Source organism: Dipteris shenzhenensis, chromosome 4 (assembly GCF_047967505.1).
Source record: "Dipteris shenzhenensis isolate YYH24624 ecotype China chromosome 4, Dip_SZ_1.0, whole genome shotgun sequence".
In the NCBI taxonomy this organism is placed as follows: domain Eukaryota; kingdom Viridiplantae; phylum Streptophyta; class Polypodiopsida; order Gleicheniales; family Dipteridaceae; genus Dipteris; species Dipteris shenzhenensis.
The window spans coordinates 12,586,735-12,611,776 of record NC_141599.1 but is presented as its reverse complement, the minus strand read 5'-3'; the positions used below and the strand labels follow the sequence as shown (position 1 = coordinate 12,611,776).

The 25,042-nt window shown below is 42.8% G+C and overlaps 1 protein-coding gene across 1 annotated transcript in view; it reads right to left on the bottom strand.

The window, feature by feature from the left end:
- LOC147902471 (Ankyrin repeat family protein) overlaps nt 1–7,152 on the bottom strand; it is a 56,945-nt gene extending 49,793 nt beyond the window's left edge. Inside the window, exon 1 of the mRNA XM_087373807.1 lies at nt 6,785–7,152. Coding sequence (XP_087229933.1) covers nt 6,785–6,865 — 81 coding nt within the window. The 5' untranslated portion in view covers nt 6,866–7,152. The remainder of the gene's footprint in view (nt 1–6,784) is intronic.
- Between the last annotated feature and the right edge of the window lie 17,890 nt (nt 7,153–25,042).

Below are 25,042 nucleotides of genomic sequence, written 5' to 3'. Positions count from 1 at the left end.
TTAGGAAACACAGACTTAACCGTCTTATAGCGATGTGGGGCTACAAATAATAGCATCATGTCACCAGTGTCAAATTCCAGGTGACGTCTATGTTTGTTGGTAGATCATTGATACCGCTCTTGCGCTTTTCACATATGATCCCTGACTTGTAGTAGAATGTCTTGCATTTCTTGAACCAGTTGATCAACTAGGGCCACTCGATGTTGAAGTACAAAATTCGTTGGTACAATCGGAGTGTGTCCATAAGCTGCTTGAAATGGAGTCATGCTGATGGCACTATGGAAAGAGTTATTATAAGCAAACTCAAGGAGTGGTAGATACTCTTCTCAAGCTGCTAGGCGTGACTGAATATAATGTCGAAGCATTTCTTCCAGAACTTGGTTGACTCTTTCAGTCTGGCCATCTGATTTTGGGTGGTAGGCTGAACTAAACAGTAGAGTTGTACCCAAAGATTCGAACAGTGAAATCCAAAAGTGATTGGTAAACTTAGGATCTCTGTCGGATATAATATTCTTGGGCAATCCATGGTGTCAAAAGATGTGTTGTATGAAGAGTTTGGCTATGTCCGGAGCCTGTGCACTGCTTTTGCAAGCGACAAAGTGTGCCATTTTGGACAATCGATCAACAATTACCATAATCTGAGTGTTACCTCTAGAGGATCGTGGTAGTGTTGTAATGAAATCCATGGAAATACTTTCCCACCTTTCAGTTGGAACTGAAAGAGGCTGAAGAAGTCCTGTTGAAAGTCGTCAGCTTGCTTTCATTTGTTGACAAGATAAGCAAGATGTAACCATTTTGATTACGTCGCTTTTCATCTGAGGCCAGTAGTATGTTGCACTGAGTAACCTATGAGTGTTGTTGATGCCTGGATGGGCAGCATAAGGAACTACATGATGCTCTTTTAACGAAAGACATCGAACATCCTTGTCATGTGGTACACAGACGCGATCTTGATAATACAGAAGGTCGTCCGTATAAGAATAGGATGAGAAAATCTTCTGTTCGGAAGTCGAAGGTTGATCTTTTGAAAGAACTTGTACTGCTGTGCCAAAGTCTTTATCATTGAAATACTTCCCTTCGAATCATCCACAGATAATGTAGAGATTACCATAGCTGATGCTAGAGTTAACATGCTGAGAGCATCTGCAACTACATTGCGTAGTCCTGGAATGTACTCAATGGTCATGTGAAAGTTGGCCAGAAACTCAATCCAGCGTGCTTGTCGAGCGTTCATGACTGGCTGAGTAAAGATATACTTTAGGGAGTGATGGTCTGTCTTGACCACAGAGTCGGCTCCCATGAGATAATATTTCCAAGAGCGATAAGCATATACAACGGCAAGAAACTCCTTATCATAAACCGGGTATCGGGTTTGGATATCGGAATGTTTATGGCTGTCAAAAGCAATAACTCTGCCTTCTTGCATCAAGAATGCTCCTATAGCGATATCGAAAGCGTCGGTCATGACCTCAAATGGAAGGTTTGGGTCAGCAATAGCCATAACTGGTGTGGTAGTGAGTGCTTGCTTGAGTTCTTAGAAACTATACTCTGTTTCGGGAAGCCACTGAAAAATTGTTGCGCTTTTCAATAATTCGGACATAGGAGCTGCGATTTCAGAAAACTGATAGACCTTTGTATGGTAGAAGTTTGCCAATCCGAGAAAAGAGCGGACATCATGAACATTCTTAGGAGTAGGCCAGTTTCGGATTGCCTCAACCTTCTTGGAATCCACTGAGATGCCTTGAGCTGAAATAACATGTCCCAAATATTCGAGTTCAGTCTTGAAGAACTCACTCTTCTCAATGTTGATGTAGAGAGAATTTGCACGGAGAACTTCAAAAACTTGGTGAAGATGTTGTTTGTGCTCATGTAGGGATTTGCTGAAAACGAGGATGTCATCGAGGTAAACGATGACGAACTTGTTGAGGAAAGGCCTGAAGATGTCGTTCATTAGTGTCATGAATGTGGCCGGGGCATTGTTTAACCCAAAAGGCATGACCAAACATTCATAGTGTCCATACTTTGTTCGAAAAGCTGTCTTGTACTCATCGCCTTCTCGTATGCGAATTTGATGATAACCTGAACGAAGATCAATCTTTAAGAATTGTGTTGCGTGTAGAAGTTGATCGAAGAGGTCATCGATGCGAGGCAATGGATACTTGTTTTTTGTAGTGAGCTTGTTGAGGGCTTGGTAGTCGATGCAGAGGCGCATTGACTTATTCTTTTTTTCCACAAGTAGTACAGGAGATCCGAAAGTGCTGCGACTGGGCCGAATGTGACCTTTGTCGAGTAGTTCGGTCACCTGTCTTTGGATTTCTTCATTTTAAGTGTAAGAAACCCGATAAGGAGGTTTCAACGGTGGATTACTGCTAGGAATAATTTCGATTGGGTGATCCACTGGTCGTCGAGGTGATAACTGCTTTGGCAATTCCTGTGGAAAAATATCCAGATAGAGCTGGAAAAAGGTTGGTTGAGATATTCAGGAGGATCCTTTGATGGTGTCTCCTCTACTGCCGTAACCAACAATAGTGAAGTCTTTACTTGACGTTTACGAACCCACTTCTTTACTTGTAGGGCAGAGGCAACTGGGGTTGAAGGAGAGTCCCTAGAACCAGTTAGCTCAAGAAGTTTTCCCTGGTGGACAAACTGGATAGTATGGCTGCGAAAACTGATTGATGGATCATAGTCGTAGAGCCACTATTGTCCAAGTATGACATCGTACCGAGAAAGAGGCATGATGTCGAAATTCAACTTGTCCGTATAATGTTGGATGCAAAAAGACAAGTTTTTGATCCTGGTGTTGCACAAGAAGGTAGTTCCATTTGCGAGTTCAATCTAATAGTCCATGAGACTAGGATTGGTGGTCAACCGAAGTTTGTCGACCATAGAACTAGCTAGGAAGTTATGAGAGCAGCCACTGTCGATGAGGATAGTGACCGTTGTTCCACGAATTGATCCTTGAACACAAAGTACTAGAGTGGCCAGGGAAGGTTCAGGGTTGCTGGCAAGGCTTAAGTGGATGGTATTTGCCATTCGAACAGCTTTGCCTTTCTTGTCTTGTGCTAGGGTAGCATCTTTTGTTTGGGAAGTGCAAGGTTCCATATTGGAATTTTGCTTTGGTCGCTTAGGACAATCGAACCATCTATGGTCGCCTATACAGATGGTATAAAGTCCTTTTGTGCTGGAGTTGTTCTTCTTGTCAGTGGCCGCACCTTTATGTTGGGGATGACGGTAATGACTTTATGAAGAAGAAGAGGCGCGATCCTTGGAGGAGTGCTTCTGTTGGAATCCAGCATATGATTTCTGAGACTTGTGGGGATCTTGAGACTGTCGCTGACCTTGATTACCCGAGGTTTTTCTAAACCTAGGGTTATCTTGAGGGCGAGCACCTTTGGCCATAGTAGAGTTCTGTGTTCGATTAGCACTCTGCTTCCCTGTGTTTTGGAAATTTGTTATGCGCTCTGCATAAGCAATAGCGCCAGCTGTGGTGGTGATGTTTGCTTTAAGGACATCAATGCATAATGAGGGATTTAGGCCTGAGATGAAAGCATGACGGCGATCATCCTCAGTTAAGCCATCAATCTCCAACACCAATGTGGTGAACTCAGAAATGTAGGAAGACAGGGAGTCTGTTTGCTCCAACTGTCGAAGTTTTGAAGGTGCTTGGAAGTCCGCATCGGCAGGTATGAACTGCTTATGGAGCACGTGTTCAAAACGTTCCCATGTTAACACACTTTTGCCGTCCTTTAAGCGTCTTTGCCACCATAGGAAAGCTGTATCCTTAAGGAGGGAGGCTGCCAAGGCAATCTTTTTGCCTTCCATGAGGTCAACAATATCAAAATACATGCGCAATTTTGTGAGCCTAAGGTCCAAATCACTAGAAGGGCACGTGACACAGAAGACCCACAATGCAAAAGCTCCGAAATGGGCTGGTTGTGCAATATGAACACGATATTGTGTGGTAGACGATGCCTGAGGTGTCCTTGAAGGGACGGGTGGATTACCAGGGGTTCCCATGCTTTAAGGAGAAGGCTTTCATTTGCTGTAATTTGATAATGAGCGTCAAATAACAATACGAAAGAGAATCCTTAGCAATAGAATGGAAAGAATCCACCTGGCGTAGATTTAATCCGCCAATTAGTTGCGTAGAAAAGGCCTGCAGATCTCTGTCCGGAGGTCCATGTTGCTATCCTTGCAAATCCACGTGGATGTGTGAACCAGAAATAGGTGCCGGGTAGACTTTTGAGGCAGACAGAGGCGTCGGCAGAGGCTGGGTGCAGAAAAGGCAGATTTCCTGCGTTGATTTCAGAGAAAAAGTGCCTGTGGGGTGCGAGGAGCAGATCTCGGCCTGGCTGGTCAGGATTGGAAGGCAGCAAAACGGTGCTTTTCACAGGCTGTCTGCATTGTAATAGAGGGGCTGAACCGCTGCTGATCAAAAAGGCAGGTATGGTGGCGAAAAAGGGGGCAGGCTGCTTGCTTGTGGCGAAACAGGCTGCGGGCTTCCAAGGCTGAATTGCGGCAGCCAGGGCAATGATCTAGCGCTGCAGGACTGGCAGGAACCCAGGGCAGCAAACCGGCGGGGAGGGGGACTGCGTATGGCGTGGAAAGAGGGCTGCGTAGGGAGGCGAGCCAAAATGACGAATTTCCGTACGGGCGTCAATCGTGGATCATCATTTGGTGTGTGGCTGCCTAGGTTGGGTGGTTGCCAAAAATTAAAGTGTGGGTTTAATTAACCCTTGGGTAGTCTAGGGTAAGACCTAAGATATGGGGCTGGGTTTTCCTTTTTAGCCCCTCTAAGTACCCTTTTATAAGGTGCTTGGTGCCAAAAGGTGTGCCTATTCTAAGGGGTGTGACCCTTGGAATAGGTGTACCTTTTCATGAAGGGGTGTGACCCTGTTTTCAAAAGGGGTGTCCCCACACGAAGAGGGGTGTCCTTTTTTCCACGATGGGGTGTGTCCCTTGGGTGAGGAGTCAAAACTCTTCATCAAAAGGTGTGTCCGATGGTGGAAAAGGTGCGTCCCTGGGTTTTGGGACAGCCCAAGCACATGAAAAGACACAATTTTTGTCATGTCCATTCACATCAACTCGTGATGTGTGGGAGATGGAGAGGCCATTGATGACTTTAGGCAGGGTTGGCGCTAAAAAATTTTACGCTCATTCTCTCCATCTCGTTCCATGCACAATGTGCACGGATATCCTTCTAGCGGAAAGAGATGTATCAGATAGGTGCTAGAAGGTGGGGGGCACTTCCTACAGGCAAGAGCGAAATTTGCTCTGATACCACTGTAAGAAATCCTAGATTTACTATATTTAGAAATGTGCTAAGGAACAGAAAGGAGACTGAAATAGCAGAGAACAAGGAATAATTGTATTGCTTGAGTGTCTGTAGCGTATCTGTAGTGTGTCATCCATACAATTGGGCCTCTCTTATATAGAGAGTGAAGAGTCACACATGAAAAGGTGTGTACTCCAAAATGTATGTGCATGACGAGGTGTGTACCCCTTGTGAAAGGTGTGACCCTTGATGAGAGGGTACATTACGATAGGAATGTCTCTTCCACAGAATGTCTCTTATGAAGGGTTGTGCCTCATAGGAAGTGTCCCGTCGAAAGGGCATACCCTTCCACAAGTGTCCATTCATCAAACCATCCATAAGTCTAGATATAGAGAAAGGAATACGTCATAGATCGTGACAACGAGGACATTGAGGAGAGTGCAAATTCGAAGGCCTGGAACAACCAATTTCAGCATAACTGTAGACCTTCTTAAATTCAAGTCTGCCACGACATTTGAACACTTACATTATTAAGAGTGCAAATTCAAAGGCATTGGACAGCTAGGTTCAGCATGACTATAGAACTTCCTGATGACAAGTCTGCCAGGACAATTGAAGACTTACATTGAGGAGACAAACTCAAACTTCAAAGGCATGGAACAGCCAAGTTCAGCATGACTGTAACTTCCTGATGAGAAGCCTGCAAGGACAATTGAAAACTTACAAGACCAAGGAAGACCCACACGACCTAGAGCAAAAAAATTCCTTTGACGCAGGTGCATGCATGATAAGGTATCCTATTTTGCAGCAGATGGCTATGGGGACAGCAACCATCTCTTTGCAATTTGAGAGCAAATCGTTTGGGCAGGGATCATTGTATGACAGTCTAAATGGGGCCACCTTAAAATGAGAGAGGATTACTTGGAGGGGTATGCAAATTCAAGTTCAAAAATAAAAAGTAGTTTTACTTTCATAAGTACTTGGAGTACGCCTTCTTCTTCCAGCAGTCCCGCCGCTTCTAAATGGCCATGACTTCGGTTTACAGGTAGACACATCTTTCAGCTTTCTCTTCTACAATGGTGGTTGTATTCACTCAGAGTGCTCGCCGTGTAAGGCTGTATCAGGCCGATCCACTATCCCATTGAGCTTGTGCCCATATAGTTGATATGCTAGTTTCAGATGAAGCAAGCGGAACCTATTATTGACAAGATTCACAAATGCAGCGGAAGACAGCGGAAGCAGAAGATCGCCAAGCGAGGGATGGAAGTCAATTACGCTCTTTTATTAGATTCTCTAATTATGCTTCGCTGTCAATAGTTTTACAACAAAAAGGTCCTTTGGGAAAATACATCCTAATGCGAGGTTGTACTTCGTCGTGTCGTCACAATTAATCCACTCACCGTAAGTCCAGGACCATGGACCAAGTCGGAGCTTCCTAAACGCCGTGATAAAAAACGGTAGTTCTTCTCAATGATCGATAAATTTCGCGATCGAGAAGGAGCATCATACCCGGCGTCTGAAAGTGGAGAAGCCTGAGGCACAGATGGCACACCGGCTGGCTTCCTGAAATGCAGGGGGAGCGTCTTCCATAGCTTCAATGTCGAGAAACCAGTAATTTGAGCAGCGACAGCTGCAAATCGACTACGAGATGAGGGGAATCGGGATCCGATCGAAAACAATGATCTAGCTCAGCTGCGTGTTGATGATCTTGGTGTGTCAGTCATACCAATAGTGATCATTACCACTCCTTAGATATTTAAAAGAGTATTTTATTTAATCCTTTCATCTAAACTCCCAAACTTACAAAATTATAACAAGATGAATTATCAAAATCATTCATAAGGCCTGCTCCACATTGAAGAAGAAGACGAATTGGATGCTCAGCATGGAAAAGAGGGCAACGAATTGGATGGATAGCGTGGAAATGAGGACAGAAAGCTAGAGAGAGAGAGAGAGTAAGAAAGATCCCAAGGAAGAAAATAGAAAGTGAAAATCAAGTGCCGTAATCAACATCAAATTTCATGAAAATCTAATTCCGCTTCTTACATGCATGCGCCTTCACTTAGACCTAGCCAAGGGCAGGCCAAAAACAAGAGAGCACATGATGTGCTCAAGAACTCTGCCTTCATTATTTCAATGTTTTTAGCTTTTATAGATCGTTGGAGTATATCGATAGCGGAGTAAGATGTTGATGAGATGATTTGGCGGGGGTAGGGGGGGGGGGATGTGAGTGGATAGATGCATATAGATCTATAGGAGATACTTGAGATGACCACAAACTTCTTTTGGCAATTGTTTCAATTTGAGGAGTCATTCCCCATGATTTTAGTAGCCCGAAAGGCAATGTGGATGCAGATTCTTAGAGTGGTCCTTCTAAGATTTAGTAGGAAGTTAGAGGCATGGAGGAGCTTTGGGAGGCCCTCATGGCCCTCTTGCCTTAGAAGTGCCATGGGAAGGACGGCTTGATCACATCCTTCTTTTGGACCAGGTGCTTCTAGGAGCATATCCTCATCAAACATGTCCTTTTGGTGCTTTTGGGAGCATATCTTCACTGCACTTTGACTTTCTTTTTAGGAGATTTTTTCACTCAGACTCTCTTCCTCAATCCTTGATTCAAGGATGGATTTGTTTGATCTGAAAGGAGGGGACAAGTTAGACATTTGCCAGTAGAGACCTATCACCTTATTAGACTCTGCATACAAGATATTAGCCATGGTCTTGAGTTTGAAGTTGAGGCCTCACCTTGCCAAATCTTGCATTAAATATGTGCTTCATGTAAATCATGAAAGATGGTGGATGCATGAATGTTTTTTGATAGGTGAATCTTGCATTTTGAGATAATTCGTCCACCCAAACTAAAAGTACACAAAATCCTAGTGGTTAGAGTAGTAATATCATGAATAATTCATTGCACCGAAGTCTAAGAGTCATGTAGGTTTCAAGGTTTACGGTTTAGGTGGAACTTTAAAGTATAAAAATATAAACTTGCATATATAAGTAAATCATTCATAAATTAAACCAGTGCATATTATCTTTCATGAATCAATCATTGCACCAAATATGTGATTCATGTAAAGTCATCAAACATAGTTTTGGACTCATCTACATTGTAGGGAGGACTTTGAGTGATAACCTATTATTTGGCATCTAGAGATTAGAGATTAGGATGGGCTCATTCTCATACAATAGACTCACATAGGATGGGCATAGTGAGATAATGACCCAACAAGCTCTTTTGGATTTGGAGTAGACTCTTTACAGAGGTAGAGGCATGACTCGATGCCATTTCTAATCTCCGAGGGGCAAAATTACGGATGATGGAGATTAACAAGGCCATTCCTAAGTCATGGTGGAAAAAAGTCCATATGCTAGCAGTCAATTTTTGGGTGAGTCAATTCTCCAAGATAGGGATAGCCTTGAGGATTATGTTTAGGCACAGTGACCGAGCTTGTTTCTTTGGAGTGGGGCTAGGAAGGCTTCTTCAACCATGAGAGACCCAAAGATGGATGGGAGGCTAGATACACTTCAATGGTAGATTATCATAGTAGTGGGCCAATGGGGCAAGGAGTGATCCATTAACCCATTATGCATTTCAGATCAGGATGCACATCAATGGTGCCTTTGGCTTTGGGATGGCCATCGCCTTCATGAGGTTTAGTGGGATCTAGGAGAGTGGTTTGGACCATCCAAAGTAGGCCACTTAGAGCATGCGGAAGCAGTGGCCTTTTTCTCTTACACAACATGTATAGGATGTCCTCTGCACAATTGAAGGCAATGGATTTGACCCCTTTAAGAGAGACATAGTGGGCTGAGTAGTAGGTGCCCCAAGATGTCGGCGGATCTAGATTATGGGTGTAGTTATTGTTTAGTTGGCAGCCATAGAAGATCTCATATTTCTTATTGATGGTTGCCCATGGGGGTCTTTCCATAGGCCATGGCTGGAGCAAATGCATGTGGATGGATAGTGTCACCCCTATACTCATGGGTTTCTTAAGTCAATCCCTAATTGCTTATGGAGTTGTCCTAGAAAATAAAGGATTTGGGTTGAAATCTCTTTAGATTGTGGCTGAGGTGTAGAGGATTCAAAGGGATTTCACTTGGGGCATGGAAGCATGTGTTGAGATATGGTGCCATGAGCACATAGATTAAAGGCTAAGGTATGGTATAGGGAAGAATTAAGTAGCCACCCTAGGATGTGGGCTACATGATGTAGAGATGTGGATCAAAAATATCCTCTAAGGAGAGATGTGGATCAGAGGATCCCACAGATGTTGACTATTCAAAGGGCACTCTCTATATGAGAGGAGGCCTATCCTGTATTGTTGATATAGCACATTGCAATAGATTGAGTATTGCCTACCGCATGTCTCTCTCATGGAGTATCTTCTATGATTTGATCCCCCTTGATCTTTTGCTAATTTCATGTTGCACTAAGAGAGCATGATCCGCACTTTCACATGGTATCAGAGCCTAGGTCTTGCTCTCATAGCTTAAGTTTTTAGTTCATTGTCTCTTCATCAAGATTGCTCATGTTCTCATTCTTAGAGATGAAAATCTTGAGAATGTGCTTCCTAGAGTGTTCTTATTGAGGTCTTGAGATAGAGAGGAGAACCACGACATGGCAAAGCATCTTGCAACAACAACGGGTTACATCAAGTGATCTCCCTTGATCCAAAGAAGCAATCGCGACACACAAGCAACACCAAGCAGAGAAAGGCTATTGTCGACGCTACCGAGCGTTGCAACTGTCAGTGAAGTAGATCTAGAATCGTCATCCATAATGGGCACAGGATAGCTGCTATGTAACCTTCATTCCTCGTTGCTGCCATGTTAGTATCTCCTGCTGTATTACCTCTAAGCGAAGGTCTGGAAGATGTAGAAGAGGAGGAAGAGAGAGAAACATCTAGTTAGTGAGGCTAAAGGAAAAGTCTTGCAGCTGAATGGTAGAGACTGTTGGTGAGGAGTATCCACCATAGCCACAGAATAGTTCGGTCAAAGCTCTTTTCATACTTGGCCGAAACGATTTGCATTTGTGTTCTATTTTTTCCAGCGGTTTCTCTGTTGGCTAGGAGTATCAAGCAAACTCATAAGCAACACCTTGTGGGAGCGATCTTCAAGGTACATCATTGAGCATCAGAGGAGAAGCATATAAGCAAGTGAGGGCAGAATGATAAACATGAAACTGGTGGTGGAGGTGCTACATGCATCGAACTTATCACCAAAGGATGGGGAAGGATCAACGAGTTCGTATGTGGAGGTGACCTTCAACTCGCAGAGGTTGAGGATGAAGAAAAATGATGGGATATCTCAAGGTGTATGCCCCAGGCACACCTAGGTTTCTATGTGTGTGTGCTAGAGGCATAGTTAGGTGCCCATAAGCACTGTTAGGTGGTGGTAGAAGCCACATAGGATGATTGAGAGAATCTAGGAGCAGATTGAGGAGATGATTGTGGAGCTCAGAGGTCATCAATGATGTCAGTGATCATGTAAGAGGTGCCTACTTAAGGAACTCACCTTTCTTCATTCCATAAGCAAGAATTCTCAGTTTGTGGTGGTAGAAGCCACATAGGATGATTGAGAGAATCTAGGAGCAGATTGAGGAGATGATTGTGGAGCTCAGAGGTCATCAATGATGTCAGTGATCATGTAAGAGGTGCCTACTTAAGGAACTCACCTTTCTTCATTCCATAAGCAAGAATTCTCAGTTTGTGTTCACTCCATGCTTTCCTTTTAGTTCACCAACATGGTATCAGAGCACTTTGATCCTCCTTGAGCCCACTTGTGCCACATCATCTTCTTCTTCACCATCTTCTTCTTCTTCATCTTCACCATTTCTTCCATTTTCTCCCAAATCTTGCTAAAGCTTGTTCTCCCTCGGTTCTCTGCCATTAGCTATACTAAAGACGAGGCTTTTAGTAGGTTCAAGGAATGGCATGTAATGGTCGAGAAAGAAACATGCCAAGAAAAATGCCGCAGAACCAAAGGATCCTAGAGACAAGAGAAATTGAGGCCGAGCAATTGACTATGTAGGATGCAGGTGCAAAACACCTTGATGATTAGACCAACAAAGAGCTAGTAATAGATGGAATAATAGAGCTTGTATATGCTTGCTGGTCATAGCTAACACCTTGTGACTTTGGTGTGCAATCTGAGATGCAGTTCTAAAGCAAATGGTGGCAAAGATATATGACTCCTTTGAAGGAAGTTTCGTGATGAGCATGTGTTAGCATTGGCTAAATCCCATATACTCACGGTGTACTAGTGTGGTTTTGTCTCACAAGATATCGATGGTTGATCATGCTGAGAAGTCAGATGGTGTCTTACTCTTGCATTGAGCTTGTGATAATTCTTGAAGTCAATGGTTTGCTGACCACATAGTTACTTCAAAGCTTAAGGCAGAGGCCTTTAGTTAAGTAGGTACTAGGTGCTAGCTACAAAGACCTCGGCTATGAGGATTTCCAGTGTGCTATGACATGAAAGCTTGACTCGATAGGAGCTCGTGGCAGATAGTATAGCTAATGAAGAAGAGATTGGGGATGATATACTTCTTGAAGACTAAAGACGAGGCTTTTAGTAGGTTCAAGGAATGGCATGTAATGGTCGAGAAAGAAACAGGAAGGAAGGTGAAGAAGTTGAGATCAGATAGAGGTGGAGAGTTCAAATCAACTGAATTCGAAAGTTACTGCAAAAGTCACGGAATCAAGAGGCAGAAACCCCTACCACATACATCACAGCAAAATGGAGTCGCAGAACGCAAGATGCGCGTCATCTGCAAAATGGGTCGGAGTATGATGAAAGGGAAAGATTTGCCAAAGACTTTCTAGGCTGAAGCATGTAACACTGCAGATTACATCCTAAATCGTAGCTACACGAAAGCTGTGAACGGGATGACTCCACTGCAAGCCTTTTTTGGTAAGAAACCTTTAGTTGCATATTTTAGAGTTTTTGGATGTGACTGTTTTGTGCATGTCCCTTTTGCTACCAGGACCAAATGGGAACCAAAGAGCTGGACGTATATTTTCTTGGGCTACAGTGAAGAGGTGAAGGGTTACCATCTCTATAACCCTATTACCAAGAAGGTAATTGTAAGTCACGATGTGGTCTTCTCACAACAACCGCATCAATTGGAGGAGGATGCTTCCTTCCCAGACAACCAGGACCAGGATATCCATCCAGTACCACCACCAATAGCAGACCGAACTCCCCCAATGGTGCTTGGGAGGATTCAAGACAAAGAAGATGAAGAAGAGCCTACAGAACCACAACGGCAATGGCTATTCTTGAAGTGGGTAAAGCAGCTTTTGGATGGTAGAGAACCTCCAGCCATTGAGGAGGAACCATCCGAACACCTCCGGTTTAAGAGATTAGAGGAGCAAAGAAGGGCCCAGGAACACTTGGTCAACTATGCTTTGATGACAGAAGTGATCAGTGCTGATGAACCCAAGTGTCTTGAAGAAGCATAGGGCGATGATAGGTGGATGGAGCTATGTAGTCAGAGTATGGCTCCATAATGAAGAACAACGCTTGGGACCTTGTGGACCGACCACCAAAACGCAAGGTAATTGGAACCAAGTGGGTGTACAAGACCAAGTACAAATCTGACAGCACGTTGGATAAGTACAAGGCTCAGCTTGTGGCAAAAGGATTTGCATAGGTACATGGTTTTGATTATCAAGATACTTTTGCTCCCACAGCTTGACTAACCACAATTCGCAGTGTTCTGTCTTTAGCTGCCTAGGGAAGTTGGCCCGTGTTTCAGATGGATGTGAAATCCGCCTTTGTGAATGGAGATCTCAAGGAGGAGATATACGTGGAACAACCACCAGGTTTTGAGATCCCCGGTTCAGAAGGTAAAGTCTGCAAACTGAAGAAGGCACTTTACGGGTTAAAACAAGCCCCACGAGCGTGGTACCAGTGAGTTGATGCCTACCTTCAGCAAAACGGGTTCAAGAGGAGCCCATCTGATACAAATTTGTATATCTTCAAAGAAGGAGGCAGGTGTATGATCGTGGTCCTTTATGTGGACGACCTTGTCATAAGAGGGAACCATGAAGAGGAGATCTCGCAGACGAAACATTTGCTAGGAAGAGAGTTTGAAATGACAGGTGCAATTCTGTTTGGGGATTGAAGTTTGGCAGGAGCCAAAATAGATCTTCATTTCACAGCTAAAGTATGCTAGAGAGATACTGAAGGCATTTGGCATGGCTGAGTGCAAGACAGTTGGTACCCTATGGAGGTTGACGCAAAGTTCTCAAATAAGGATTCTTCACCACTGGTGGACAAAGCGAAGTACAAAAGGCTTCTGGGCAGCTTGATTTACCTGTGCAACACACGGTCAGACATCAGTTTTACGACTGGTGTACTAAGCAGGTTTTCCAATAAGCCCCGGGAGAACCATTGAGGGCAGGGATGTAGGTGCTAAAATACATCAAAGGCACACTTGATTATGGCATCATCTATACCAAGGGCAACATCTTGACTGGATTCTGTGACTCGGATTGGGCAGGAGACGTGGACAGCATGAGATCAGTGACAGGACACTGTTTCTCACTTGGATCTGGAGTTTTGTCATGGGTCAGCAAGAAGCAACTTACAGTTGCTCTTTCTTCTATCGAGGCCGAGTACAAATCCGCATGCTTTGCTTCTTGCGATGCAGTGTGGTTGAGGAGGATTTTGGGGGACATGGGTGCAGTGCAGAACAAGCCTACGTAGTTATCATGTGACAATCAGAGTTGCATGGCGATTGCAAAGAACCCGATGTTCCACGCTCACACAAAACACATTGAGATTCAATATCACTTTGTACACGAGCTCATCATGGATGGAGAGGTCGACTTGGTGTATTGTCCAACTACAGAGAATGTTGTGGACATCTTCACGAAGGCTCTTGGAAGAGACTTGCTGGAGAGGCATCTTCATCAACTTGGCATTGGGCCGAAAAAGTAAGTTCACTTGCAGGTGGACATTGAGGGGGGGTGTTAGATATCAATGCTCCACTCTCATGTAACTATGTGGGAACCAGCTAACTCTACTTGTAAGCCCCCCATATGATGAGAAGGCATTTGAGTAGCTCGGTTATTCGGTAGGTCCTGGTTTGGACACCAGATGGGGGCCATGTGTGGCTTGATGGCTAGATGGGTTCAGATAGAGTTGGCACACTAACAACTAGGCTACATGCAAGTGTGGGAAGGCATCCCTTGATCGACCGCACTGCGGGTAGATGGAGCATTTCCCAGGGCAGCCCACTCTCGGGTTGTGGGGCCCATTTGGAGCCTCAGATGATCTCAGATGGCTCTGGGCCAAACGGAGACCGAAGGTTAGTTGCTCTGTTTTGCACACCGGTTCTATCGTATGGTCAGTGGCCTATTTCGAGACCGAACCCCAGTCGGCCATTTTGGGCGGACTGGGTCGGTCACCCAATTGAGCCTAACTAACTATGACTAGTGGCTATATAAGAGCAAGCTCGTGAAGCCCATTTCATCACTGGCTACAGCAACCTTGATTCCTTAGCATCCAGCCTCCGTCTTCTACTGTTTCCAGCACACCATCAAAGCTTCTTTCACAGGAGCGCACGGTTGGGAGGCAGCGCCATCTATTGTATCAGTTCTACAGTAATCAAATTTTTGATTCTCCATACTATCTTGTTTTCTCTCTTGCGTACGAGATCTTGTTATCTGTTGAGCATAGACATTGTATTATTTTCTTATAATTATATCAAAATCGAACCATTTAATCCAAATAATATAAGATGATAGACATCTTTAATTAAATTTTAAATCTAAAAACATGTTTACTTTTAATAAACCTCTTCTATGGCCATGAACTCCATATAACTACCTCTATGAATATCAAAATGAGATAAATTCAAGAATTGGACTAACATTGTATAAAAATATAGGATTTTTTAAAGACAATGCATTCCTTTAGGCTTATGGATAGCACACTATGTATAGCATGCATTTTGGAAACATGTATTGGTATGGAACTTATAGTTAAGGGCAACATTGTTACTTCTATGGAAGTACATTGGTATAAAACTCTTTCAACAAAAGTGTTCAAGGGAAAGTATGATTGGAAGATGCTCAAATAAAGGCAAAAATAAAATAAAAGTGAAATTCATCAATGTCTGGAAATGTTTAAACTGCAAGGTATAGAAATTCTTGTGTATGGATTTGAGCTAAATTTTTTTGGAAAAATAAAAAGGTTGAAGGACTTTCCTAGTTGAATAGAAGAGATTCTTCTCCTTTATAATTAGTTGTTTTCCAAATTGTAGGTTAGAATACTTTTTTTAATTCATAATATTGGACGTTTAAATGTGTATTAGAGTAAGATGCAACTAATTTTTTTCCCACAAAAGTAGTTATTATAAAAAGATGTTCTACATAAGATTGTGTATTTTGTCTCCATAGTTTGTGAAAAATGTATTTTAAAAAATCAAAAATGAAGTTGTATTATCGTTTGCATGATTTTATTGTCATTTTCTATTACTCCCTATGGATGTACTCTTTTGTCCCCATATGGGGCTGATGGGGCCTTCTATAGGCCTTGTTAGTTGTTGATCCATTTCGCTAATCCACTCCTTATGAGGTCCTTTTTAGTACCAAATTCCCCTAATGGCTAATGTCGAGCTTAACGTAGATCAAGCTGCCAATGCAATGCAAAAGCACAAGAGACGAGCAATAGACCAACAAGTTCTACACACACATCTACAGACAACACATGCAAAGCAATTAACCAATAGACAAACAACTTAATGGACACAATGTGGGATACACAACGTAGATAATAGAAACACACAATAACCCACCAAAACAAATCCAAAAAAACCAAGAACCTCGATCGACACACAGTGAAAGAAAAGCGAGAAAGAGCTACAAGTTACAACTACAAACAAACGGGATCAACTACAACTAAAGCTACAACTCCTCAAGCACAGGCAACACAACAGCAAAGGTAGATGTGATGTGAAAACACTCGGATAACACATCTATATATGGCACCATTGCCATCTCGTTTTCTTCTCCTCCTTCAAATGTATTCATCTCCACACTCTTCACAGCCCTTCATATAATTAGCTAGCCACGTGCAGGTTTTAGATAAGGTTAGAGTTAGGTCAACTGGCTACCATGTGTCAAATAGTCAACAATCATGTGCCAACCTACCACATCATTAGCAATAGATGTTATGTCACTAGGCTACAACCTTAGCAAGCATGTGGTAGTGGCACATTATCATTGCCAAATGATAGCCTAATAGTCAGCACATTGCCACATGGTACAAACACATGTAACATCATAACTTCTTGTTAAGCACAATCATTATTTTGCATGTGAACACATAGTCCACATATGCACCATGCTTCATAGGTACACCACTACATAGGCACATTTTTGTAAGTAGCATGTAAACACACACTACCATGTGATCACATCATGTGATCACATAATGCCACAGAATCATTTTAATCGTTCTTCTTGATCATTTCAACAAGGCATAACTTTTGATTGCATATGATCCCAAAAGGAAACATGAATGATTTTTTAGAAATATGTGCTCACACATCAAGAGCATTGTATGCAATTAGACATTGCCAATATTAAAAGAACTCAATTGGTAAATTGCTCATCTATTGAGAGGTTTAATGGGAAAGGGATACACTAGTGACTAGGCCAAGTACCCATTACAAAAAATTTAGACTCAAAAAGGGGCCCTATAAGAGAGCCCTTGGGCTAGTGACATGGAAGGATAAGGTGACTAAAACTGAGTAAAGTATTGGATAGTAGAGGGCAATAGACTATTGGAAATGGCTTGACTTTTCTATTTCTTTATTTAAAGGTCCAAAGTTTGATGCAATAGGATTCCGACTTGTTGCCTCCACTCTCTGATCACGTTTTTGAACAATAACCAAATTGAAAAACCTAGTCTCTCAACCAAACTTGTACCATTTGTCCTAAAACCATATTCTCCCATCCCAACTACCACATCCTTTCATTCTTTCTCATTCCTCTTTCCTCTCCCTCATTTCTGAGATCCATTTTGAAGTTCTCTTGCTCCAACCCTATTTTTAAATCTACTCCTTTCTTTTGAGGGAGAAGCTTTCCTCTCTGTTCTTCCTATCATGGGATGGAATCTCATGCCAAAATCTCATCATTTCCCTTCTTCACTTTATTTTCCTCCCATTTTACTCTCATTCTTGCAAAACTTTCAATATTTTTGAAGGAGATTCACTCTACCTTCTTCTTGCTCTATCTTGGCTACTTTTCATTCAAATCACATCACTTCTTCTCTGATCTAAGATTTTGTTGCGATATCAAATCATTTTCATAAAGAAATTTGAGGCAATCATTGTTCTGGATGAACCATGAATGATGCAAGGTGTTTCGAGCTTAGAAGGAGCTACTAAATGCGATTCTTTGAGAAAGATTGAAAAAAGATTGATTTTTAGGCTTAGTTGGCACTTATGATGAGATGGCATTTTCACCTAACCAAACTTAGCTAATTGAAGGCTAAATAAACTTAATCATGGTAGATTTTAATCTACGTTGGTTAAATAATCTAACCTAGGATTTAAAGCCTTGTAGGCTAAGGTTGCGGGAAGAAACGGTAGCAGAAATGCATCCTGAGGCGGCATAGACACATCGATCGTGAATTTGAGTCCTCGTCATTCTCGTCATTGAAGGACCCGGGCGTTGCAGAGTCTTTTGCATGCTGTGGGAGGATGGCTGTGTGGCGAGGTCATGTAGAGGTGCTTGGAGACCCATTCGATGCAGAGAGGCATCTAAGTCAAGAGGCCGTTGAGTCGTTTGTTTGGAGTAGCTTCTTAGTAGAGAGCCCATTGGCTCTGATAGGTTGATTGTTTGGTAGGTAGAGGCATGGCCTTTTGTGTAGTTGAGGGAGCCGTAGGAGCTTGCATTGATGAAACTGCAGTTCCTCCTTGGCTTTTGTTGTTGGTGAACTGAAAGCAAAGCATGGAGTGAACACAAACTATGAATTCTTGCTTATGGAATGAAGAAAGTTGAGGTCCTTAGTAGGCACCTCTTACATGATCACTGACATCACTAATGACCTCTGAGCTCCACAATCATCTCCTCAATCTGCTCCTAGATTCTCTCAATCATCCCATGTGGCTTCTACCACCACCAAACAGTGCTTATGGGCACCTAATTGTGCCTCTAGCACACACAGATAGAAACCAAGGTGTGCCTGGGGCATACACCTTGAGATATCCCATCATAAACCCCCTCAAAGGAATGCCTCAAGCTATGTCAAGGATACATCTAGTCTCATAGTTTCTCATGCCATCTCATGGTGGTCAAGGATAAATCTATGGCTAGGTTCTCATGCTAGCAAGGGGTTCCCAAGGGTGTGAAGTAAACAAAAGGGATACAAAAGACCTTCCAATGGTTATCTCCCCTGCATGTGCATGCACACAATGTCTGCAGAAGCTACCATTGGTGACTAGAGGTGTTTACAAAAAAACACAATACTTTATTTCATTCATTTTGGAGGACTATCCAGGCTGAGTACCTTGATTCAACAAAAAGAGAAATCTGGAGCATACATGGAGATGATTTAAAAAGCATATTCTTCATAGGATGCCTCATCTTGTGGAGGCACATCAACTAAAAGTAGATTGGCAGTTTCTGACTTTGAAGTTGCTTCCTTTTTGGCTCTACAAAACTTTTCATGGTGATTGTTTTTGCCACAGTGTTTGCATGGATTGATTTTGAAGCTATCTTTTGAGAGGTGATTAGTTTTCCCACAATGTTTGCAAGGTGAAAACTTGCCATTCTAGATTTTTATGGCATAGGCTGTGTCATTGCCTCTTCGGAGTACCATGTGCCTTTCTTCTTCTTGAAGAGTAGAAATAAGACCTTCAAAATTAGGATTAGGAAGATTTTTCAAAGTGGTAACAACATGATCATAATCTTCAGGCATACTCTTGAGCAACATTGCCATTGCATCATCTATAGTGATTGGAGAGTTGATAGAAGCAAGTTGAGTCATGAGGCTCCTCATGTAATTGACATGGGTAGCCAAAGGAGTGCCACTAACCATCTTTAATTCAAAGAAAGCAATCTTAAGTGACAATTTTGAGATGTGAGAGCTAGCACCAAAAATAATGTCAAGCTTCTGCCAAGCTTCTAAAGGAGACTCCAAATCAGAGATGTGATGAATATAGTCATCTCCTAAGGCAAGAGCAATGATGCCATAGGCTTTCTCCTCTCTAGCAGGATCTCTTGACGGGCGTGTCAGAGTTGAGGATTCTCCAGCATTGGAGGCTATTGAAGAAGAAGTTGAAGTTGGTTTGACAAGCCCCTAGAGGTTTTCCCTCATCAATGCAAACTTAACCTTCATCTGCGATGTGTGAAAGCCCTTACCATTGAACTTATCCATATTCATGATGGTAGCTATGAGAGGGTCTAACCTAGAATGGGCAGTGTCTAGTCTCTTACAAGGCTAGAAAGAGTTGAAGAGCTTCAAAAAACAAGCATTTAGAGTAGCAAAGGCTTGCAACCAAAATACATACTGCAAATCAATGATGCTTTCACTTGCATGCTTCATAGAGGTGACTAAATGAAAGTATTCCAAGCAAATCCAGGTATAGCAACTTAAAAGAAAGTTGTAGCCACAATTGTACTGATGCTTTTCAATACTTTAAAATATCAAAAATGCTAAAGTAGCATCTAATGTAGCATCAAACTCATAACCTTGTGAAAACTATCCAAAACAGAGGCCTGAACTTGGAGGGATTGTATCTCACTCTTCAAAGCAAAGAAAATAGGGCTTTTTGAGGCAAAAGAAAGCTCATATACCAGAGAGAAGATCCAGCATAGAGGTGGGGCGAAATGGCATGCTGTTTTGCCCAGGGGAGTTGTTGGAGGTTGAACCTATGTTTTGATGTTTTCTCCTTCGTTACTAAAAAAAATGGGCTACAAAGTGACTCAAAATGTTCGTCTTGAGGTCGCCCCTCTACTCCTAAGAGGGCTCGAGCAATGGTGCAGCAGGCAAGTTGTATTTTGCAACAGAAGAATGACGAAAAAATGCGTTGTTTAGAGAATGGCAACCAGCAAAGATGTCTTTTCTTCAATTTCTTATAGGTGGAAGTTTGCCCAAATGAGGGGTATCTCCAACAGGAAGGGCTTGGAGAATGGAAGAGAACCGAGAGAGAACAAGCTTTAGCAAGATTTGGGAGAAAATGGAAGAAATGGTGAAGATGAAGAAGAAGAAGATGGAGAAGAAGAAGATGATGTGGCACAAGTGGGCTCAAGGAGGATCAAAGTGCTCTGATACCATGTTGGTGAACTAAAAGGAAAGCATGGAGTGAACACAAACTGAGAATTCTTGCTTATGGAATGAAGAAAGGTGAGGTCCTTATGTAGGCACCTCTTACATGATCACTGACATCACTGATGACCTCTGAGCTCCACAATCATCTCCTCAATCTGCTCCTAGATTCTCTCAATCATCCTATGTGGCTTCTACCACCACTAACAGTGCTTATGGGCACCTAACTGTGCCTCTAGCACACACACATAGAAACTAAGGTGTGCCTGGGGCACACCTTGAGATATCCCATCATTTGTCTTCATCCTCAACCTCTGCGAGTCGAAGGTCACCTCCACATACAGACTCGCTGATCCTTCCCCATCCTTTGGTGATAAGTTCGTAGCACCTCCACCACCAATTTCGTGTTTGTCATTCTGCCCTCGCTTGCTTATATGCTTCTCCTCTGATGCTCAATGATGTACCTTGAAGATCGCTCCCACAAGGTGTTGCTTATGAGTTTGCTTGATACTCCTAGCCAGCAAAGAAACCTCTGGAAAAAATAGAACACAAATGCAAATCGTTTCGGCCAAGTATGAAAAGAGCTTTGACCGAACTATTCTGTGGCTATGGTGGATACTCCTCACCAACAGTCTCTACCATTCAGCTGCAAGACTTTTCCTTTAGCCTCACTAACTAGATGTTTCTCTCTCTTCCTCCTCTTCTACATCTTCCAGACCTTCGCTTAGAGGTTATACAGCAGGAGATACTAACATGGCAGCAGCGAGGAATGAAGGTTACATAGTAGCTATCTTGTGCCCATTATGGATGACGATTCTGGATCTACTTCACCGACAGCTGCAACGCTCAGTAGCATCGACAATAGCCTTTCTCCGCTTGGTGTTGCTTGTGTGTCGTGATTGCTTCTTTGGATCAAGGGAGATCACTTGATGTAACCCGTTGTTGTTGCAAGATGCTTTGCCATGTCATGGTTCTCCTCTCTATCTCAAAACCTCAATAAGAACACTCTAGGAAGCACATTCTCAAGATTTTCATCTCTAAGAACGAGAAGAACATGAACAATCCTGATGAAGAGACAATGAACTAAAAACTTAGGCTATGAGAGCAAGACCTAGGCTCTGATACCATGTGAAAGTGCGGATCTTGCTCTCTTAGTGCAACATGGAATTAGCAAAAGATCAATGGTTATCTCCCTTGCATGTGCATGCACACAATGTCTGTAGGAGGTACCATGGAGCAAAAACAGGTACACATGGCTTACATCATATGGTGACCATAGGTGTTTACAAAAAAACACAATACTTTATTTCATTCATTTTGGAGGACTATCCAGGCTGAGTACCTTGACTCAACAAAAAGAGAAATCTAGAGCATACATGGAGATGATTTAAAAAGCATATTCTTCATAGGATGCCTCATCTTGTGGAGGCACATCAACTGAAAGTAGATTGGCAGTTTCTAACTTTGAAGTTGCTTCCTTTTTGGCTCTACAAAACTTTTCATGGTGATTGTTTTTGCCAAAGTGTTTGCAAGGATTGATCTTGAAGCTGTCTTTTGAGAGGTGTTTAGTTTTCCCACAATGTTTGCAAGGTGAAAACTTGCCATTCTAGATTTTTATGGCATAGGCTGTGTCATTGCCTCTCCAAAGTACAATGCGCCTTTCTTCTTCTTGAAGAGCAGAAATAAGACCTTCAAAATTAGGATTAGGAAGATTTTTCAAAGTGGTAACAACATGATCATAATCTTCAGGCATACTCTTGAGCAACACTACCATTGCATCATCTGTAGTGATTGGAGAGTTGATAGAGGCAAGTTGAGTCATGAGGCTCCTCATGTAATTGACATGGGTAGACAAAGGAGTGCCACTAACCATCTTTAATTCAAAGAAAGCAATCTTAAGTGACAATTTTGAGATGTGAGAGCTAGCACCAAAAATAATGTCAAGCTTCTGCCAAGCTTATGAAGGAGACTCCAAATCAGAGATGTGATGAATATAGTCATCTCCTAAGCCAAGAGCAATGATGCCATAGGCTTTCTCCTCTCTAGCACGATCTCTTGCCAGGCGTGTCGGAGCTGAGGATTGTTGTCCAGCATTGGAGGCTGTTGAAGAAGAAGCTGAAGATGGTTTGACAAGCCCCCAGAGGTTTTCCCTCATCAATGCAAACTTAACCTTCATTTGCCATGTGTGAAAGACCTTACCATTGAACTTATCCATATTCAAGATGGTAGCCATGAGAGGGTCTAACCTAGAATGGGCAATGTCTACTCTCTTACAAGGCTAGAAAGAGTTGAAGAGCTTCAAAAAACAAGCATTTAGAGTAGCAAAGGCTTGCAACCAAAATCCATACTACAAATCAATGATGCTTTCACTTGCATGCTTCATAGAGGTGACTAAATGAAAGTATTCCAAGCAAATCCAGGTATAGCAACTTAAAAGAAAGTTGTAGCCACAGTTGCACTTATGCTTTTCAATACTTTAAAATCTTAGAAATGCTAAAGTAGCATCTAATGTAGCATCATACTCATAACGTTGTCAAAACTATCCAAAACAGAGGCCTGAACTTGGAGGGATTGTATCTCACTCTTCAAAGCAAAGAAAATAGGGCTTTTTGAGGCAAAAGAAAGCTCATATACCAAAGAAGATCCAGCATAGAGGTTGGGCAAAATGGTGTGCTGTTTAGGTTGAACCTATGTTTTGACGTTTTCTCCTTCGTTATTGAAACAAATGGGTTGCAAAGTGACTCAAAATGTTCGTCTTGAGGTCGCCCGTCTACTCCTAAGAGGGCTCGAGCAATGGTGTAGCAGGCAGGTTGTATTTTGCAACAGAAGAATGACAAAAAAATGCGCTGTTTGGAGAATGGCGACCCCTTCTACTGTAGTCATCGATCATCGTCATGAAGTAGTGGGAACCACCCAAAGCTTCTGTCTCCATCTTTCCACAGAGGTCCGTGTGAATGAGCTCTAGAGGAGCCTTTGCCCTACTAGCCTCTTTAGGAAAGGGATGCCGATGCTGCTTGCCCATCATGCAAGCTTCACATACATCGGGCAGATCTGAAATTTCTGGTAGGTCTGCAATCATTCCACTTTTATGCATCTCCTTCAAAGAACTAAGGTTTAAATGAACGAACCTCTCATGCCACAGCTTAGTGTTCTTCACATCTGCTTGAGCACTGAAAGCTGAGAGTTCATAAATGTTGTTGCACCATGTACCTTTACCAATGACCTTCCCTTGAAGATCCATAATCTGTGCACCATTCTTATCAAATTGAACTTTGAGGTCCTGATCCGTGATCGCGGAAATGGACAACAAGTTCCTCTTGATATCTGGCACATAAAGAACATCGGACAACTGTTTTACAACTCCATCTGACTTGAGAGCAATCATACCTTTTCCTTGTGCTAGACATTTTGCATCATTGCTGACTGCTACCAGGATGTCATTCCCTATCGACTGTAGAGAGGTATACCAATCCTTCCGAATGGTCATGTAGCACGATGCACCACTATCAATGATCCATGGTTCATCAGCAGGTACATGAATTGCCTCCGTGCAAATCTCCTCAATTGCGATGAACTGCTGTACTGGTACTGCCTGTGCGATGTTGCTGGACTCTTTCTTTACTCCATTCTTCTCATTTGCAATCTTCTTTCGGCACTCATTCTGCTTATGCCCTGCCTTGTTTCAATAGAAGCACTTGATCTTCTTCTTTCTTTTTTTATCATCAGAAGAAGATGGGTTACCAGAGTCCTTACCCTTACCTTTCTTTGATCCGGTCCAGAAAGCTGAATCTTCTCCAGTCCTCGTCTTTTGATGCATCTCCTCCTCCAGAAGCATCGCACTGAAATCCTCAAAGTTGAGGGGCGGATTTATGTTTTGCGTATTCAGCACTATAACAAGACCATCGTACTTTGGTGGGAGAATCTATATGTACCTTCGTGCTAGATTCTCGCTGGTGATGGTGATGCCAATCGCAGTCATCTGATCGCACAGATTCTTCACCCTGGTGATGAACTTCTCTATCGCTCAGACTCAGACTTCTTCTCGTTCGCGAGTTGAGTCTCCAGATTCTGAATCCGCATCTGATTCGTGGTCTCGTACTGATTTTTCAAGACTGTCCATGCCTCCTCCACTATGGTGACATGTTGAATTAATGCCATGATGGAATCACTAACACTGCAGACAATAGAACACAGCACATCTGCATTTCTTCTTGTCCACGCAAGAATCTCATCCGCAGTTGGTACTATCTGTTGTCCTGCATTGGCTGGATCCGGTCTCGCAACCGGCCTCACATCCACCCTAGTAGCAGTGTCCTAAAGCTCGTATGCGCTTAGGATGGTCTTCATTTAGAGCCGTCCAACTTTTCGCTTTCGCCAAACGGTGGGATTCGCAGTCTTGCGGGCTGTGCCATCTCTCACAATCTGCTCGCAAACAGAAGCACACTACCAAATCTTCTTGCTAGAGTCCAGGCTCTGATA